This window comes from Poecilia formosa, unplaced genomic scaffold, assembly GCF_000485575.1.
Source record: "Poecilia formosa unplaced genomic scaffold, Poecilia_formosa-5.1.2 Scaffold26, whole genome shotgun sequence".
Classification (NCBI taxonomy): Eukaryota; Metazoa; Chordata; class Actinopteri; order Cyprinodontiformes; family Poeciliidae; genus Poecilia; species Poecilia formosa.
In genome coordinates this window covers 3,070,851-3,075,412 of record NW_006799965.1, presented here as the reverse complement: position 1 = coordinate 3,075,412, position 4,562 = coordinate 3,070,851, and the positions used below count along the sequence as shown (strand labels likewise).

Here is a 4,562-nt window from a genome sequence, read left to right as displayed (position 1 = left end):
TCTTGTTTTCTGGTCAAGTGTTCAATATGAGACCAAGCTGAGAAAAACAAAATGATTAAAAAAAATGTGCAAAAAAAGAGAGTAGCAGATGGGAAGATGAAAAACAAAGCCTGAGGGGAGGAGAGCTAAACATTTAATGGGGCTATTTCCTATGATATTTCCTTTTATTGTGAAAGCCTGTTTCCTTCATTTTACGACTGAGGAATAATTTCTAATGAAAATGAAAAACATATAATCGTGATGCAGGTGCGCTCTTCTTCAGCTCTTGAACAGCACTCTGAGAGCTTTGTTTGTTTTCAATGAACATGAACCAGAAGAGAGTAGGATTTTATTTAGTATATCAGTTTGCCCTCAGCTAACCCCCAATGTAACCTACACACTGCAACAGGTTCAACAGATTTAGGGTGTCCAAAACACTGCATCACACCGAAACACGACGTTGAGATGTTAAAATCTTTCATGAAACACTTAGTCACCAAGACATTAAACTACAACCTTGCTTAGACTGAATACTGCTTGACGTTTGATCAAACCATCTACAATGCTTCCAGCATTTCACATAATCACCTGGAAGCTTTATTGGCTTTAAATGTGTTTTAGTCTGAGGTACATGATAGAGTAGACGTGTCCCGATGCCAGATCCAGCTCTCTAGTAGCAAGCTTGAAAGTGATATTTCAGGATTTCTAAAGTGGGGTTTTGTTCAATGCTTATGAGCAGTTAATATCTTACCTTATGTGAAGTAGATAGCTTTCTTGGTGTCTTCATTTATCATAACTCCAGAGGTACTGGGCCAGAAGGCTAAAACTAGAAGGCTAATCTGAAAGGGGCCAAGTCCAAAATGGACTTCTTCCTCCTTAAAATAACTCGTCTTTAAAATGTCTTCACGATTTATGTGTGAAGAGTTTGAACCTTTAAACCAGCATCACCTTTGCTGTACGTGATTGTTTATAAAGAAGCAGAAAGCTAATTACACCAGAAATTGAGGTTGTTAAAGTGTCAATTTTCTTCTACATACTGAGAATGGAACATGCAAAGTGCTTCAAGTCAGACTGACTGTCTAATGTAAGAGTAAGACAGTGTAGGAAATAGTTTTCACATAAAGTCATGTTTTTCACTTTTATTTTGATCCAAAACACTTTAAATGTTCCGTGTATGTTTCAAACAGGAAGACCATTGATGGTCCACAACTTCCAACTTCGTTTTCCAGTGTAAATATCCGTCGACTTCTTTGTAAAAAACCAACCGATGTTTAAAGGTTCATAAAATAGAGTTTGAATAAACAGCAAATACATTTTCTGAGGTTGTGTTGTTTGAAGACAGTACAAATCTGCTTTGAGAGATATGTTTAAGGCATTTTAAAAGAACCCCAGTGAAAATTCAGGAACTATGTTCCCGTTTACAGCAGCTGTATTTACAGCAACCTTTGCTTCAGTCGTGAGAAGACAATTGGCTTTGCCTGCAGACAGGCTAATCCTACCCTCTCTGCTGGGTATTCACTTAGTGAGCACTATCAACAAATACACAGAACCTTCAAATACTGACTCAGTTATTGAGAATAATATTAACGGTTTTTTTTTGTTTTGTTTTTTTGTTTTCCCTCAAAACATGGCCAGCTATGGTGACTACAACAGGAAGCAGGCCTTTCACAAGACCTGTAGTATGAAAAAAAAACTTTTTAATGTTTTAACATAAAAGTAAAGCAAACAACAAACAAAAAAAAACATACATTTCTTTCCACTCTATCAATAAATCAGTAAAACTTTTTTTTTTCTCTCACTAGAAAATCTTTTGATGCTTAAACTTCACCATGCAGGTTTTGTGCTTGTATATTTGCCACATCACCGGCTTCTTTCTGAAATATAAACTCCACACACAGTCAGCTTTCTATTTTTCCCTTCTTTCAAAACAGGTTTGCTGCATACCCCCCCCCACCCCCCAGTCCGCAATGCTGTAGCAACCTCATCCATTTTAAAACAACAACCGCACAGGTTAACTATGGCACATTCTCAAACCACATGGTACTGGACACATTTAATAGAATAAAGTTAAAAAAAAATGAAGGAAATTAGATTACACTTCTATCTTGTGCTGGGGCTGCTCGTGTCCCTCAAGGCTGATAAGATGTCCAATTATTTGGTAATTTAGTTCAGAGGAGCTGGAGAGAGTCCGATCTGCTTGAGTAAGCAGGGGAAGAGTAGCTTAGTACCTTACTACAACTCTTTCAGCCCTTTTCTTTATACCTTTATGACTGAGTTTAACAGCCACACAGAAACACTCTGGCTATGTTTTTAGGAAAATACAGTATTGTGCTTCACCAGGGCAAATTTAGTATATATTTATATGTGGGATACAAAGGAGAATAATACATAGAAGGTATCAGTCTCAGTAGAGAGCGGTGATGGATTGCTGTGGCTGAGTTTTTGGGGAACTACAACTAGACGGGCGGGCGACAGAAGAGAGGGGCAAGGCTGGACTTGAGGATGACCGGGTTGGATTTGGGGTTGAAAGGGAAAGCTTCAAACTGGACTTGTAGAGGCGGGGTGGGGGTATGAAGAGTCGGAGCAGCAGCTGGGAAGTGTTCAAAGGATAAAAGCTGGAGGCTGCAAAGAAAAATTGGGCTGGGGGTAGAGAGGGGGACACAACATCTACAGTACATCTACTGGAACAAAGTCATCAGAGAGATAGACAGGATGGCTGGAGAGGGGGTGGTCTCTTGGAGACAGGGTGAAGGGGGCCAGGGGAATAAAGCCGATAATCTCACTCACGGTAGAACACATATTCAGTGTAGCTGGTCCAGATCTTGTCGTCCGTCTGTTCATGGGCAAAGGCGCAGGTTCCTGTGGAGTTGCAGGCCACCATGTGAAAGCCTGCATCTGCCAACTTGTCAAAGGCCTGCTCCAAAAAGGTGAACTTCAGATAGTAGCGGGATGTGTAGCGCTCTGGGGGGCGGTCCGGGTCACGGCTCTCGTTTAGGGTCTCTCCGAACACCTCCTTGGCCAGGGAGGTCTTCCCACACACCATGATCCGTGCCACCCGGCGGAACTTGGCATCGGTGTGGCTGTCGCGGCCAAGAGTGTACGACCCCCGGTAGCCGATGGTGATGAACCCTGAGCGCTTCCCGTCCATGGCACCGGGCACCAGGCTGGCGCAGGTGGCAGCCGCGGCCCCCAGGGAGCCCAGGCTGCGCGCTGAGTCGATGCCGGGTGAGGAGTCCTCCGGGTCGCTCGGACACCCCTCGTCCCCCAACGAGTTCTGCTTGCTGATTTTGGGTGCCAGCAGCTTGACGAGCTCCGGCAGGTTGAAAAACTCAGCCTCCCTCTGCAGACGCCCGCGCTCCGGGAAGTGGTCCGGGAGAACCAGTTGCTGGTCCCGCATGTAGTCCAAGATGTAGCGGAACAGGAAACCATCGCGGTCCACAAAGAAACGCCCCTTGGTGTCCCTGGCCAGCCCTTTGGTTGACTTCTGACTGAACATCTCCCACAGCAGAGAGTCTGGCACACTGGTGAGGGTAGAGTAGCGCGTTATGTACACCTGGCCGCCAACATTGAGCTCTATTATTTCTGGGAAAGGGATCTCCTCTCCAGATATGCCACTGTCCGGCAAAGCCATAGGTGCAGATTTCAAATAAAATAGTTGCAGAGAAAAGTTCAAAAGCTTCACAGTTAATCAGAGTTCCAGATCCCGACCGCGGAGCAGCTAAAACAGTGGTGCGCAGTCAGCCTGCACGCACAAGAGAGAAATAAAAGCTATCACAAACAAAACTCCCTACACTAACCAAAGAGTCTCTCTGTAACTGCTAGAACATTGCGCCAATTATTTCACTTAGTTGCAAACAGCTCCGTTGCATCGATGTCCGTTAAAGCACAATGGAAATGTTGTGTCCTCAGGATGAAATTGTTGCCTCTGCGCAGGAAATCCTCCGCTTTCACAATTGCTCATAACGACTTCTCTCCATTCGCTAAATATCACGGGGATGCCCTGGCGCAAACTGGATCAGGTGGCCCAACTTCAATTAGGCAATCCATAGTTGGGAGAGAGCCGCAGTTCTGCTGGGAAGGAGAGACCGAGTGCGGTTTTGATGATGCGGTGAAAAAAAAAAAAAAAGACGACGCAGTCAAAATAATGCTCTCCGTGGCTCTCATCACCCGGATCCAGACCCAGATGGACAACGGTTCTGGCTCCGTTACTCTCGCCTCGAGTCAGGCTGCACCTCAGACTGCAACGTAACGGGAGCGCACAGGCGTTATCGCTCACGGTTAGCCACGCCCACCGCGGTGACGCGCCGCTACTTTGATCCAGGTCAAGGGATCCAGTCCGCCGAGAATAGCCGCCTTTAACCCCATGCAGAACTTTCCCGAGTGAAGAAAGTGTAACGTTGGCCAAGCTTAACCAAAGACATAAAAATGGAAAGCTAATTAATTAGCTTTTCTGATCTCCCGACCAAATATCTTTGAATATTTTACCATAATCTAAACTCTCATCTTTCTGCGCCGCCTAATTGACATTCAGATTATCTCTCACAACCATTCACAAATTTTCGAAGCGCTTGAAATGTTAATGC

General features: G+C 44.7%; 1 protein-coding gene across 1 annotated transcript; it reads right to left on the bottom strand.

Annotated features, from left to right (window-relative positions):
• Nucleotides 1–311: 311 nt before the first annotated feature.
• Nucleotides 312–4,258, bottom strand: kctd12b (potassium channel tetramerisation domain containing 12b). Its single transcript, XM_007548441.2, has one exon. The coding sequence runs from the start codon at nt 3,608–3,610 to the stop codon at nt 2,759–2,761; it is 852 nt and encodes a 283-aa protein (XP_007548503.1). The 5' UTR covers nt 3,611–4,258; the 3' UTR covers nt 312–2,758.
• Between the last annotated feature and the right edge of the window lie 304 nt (nt 4,259–4,562).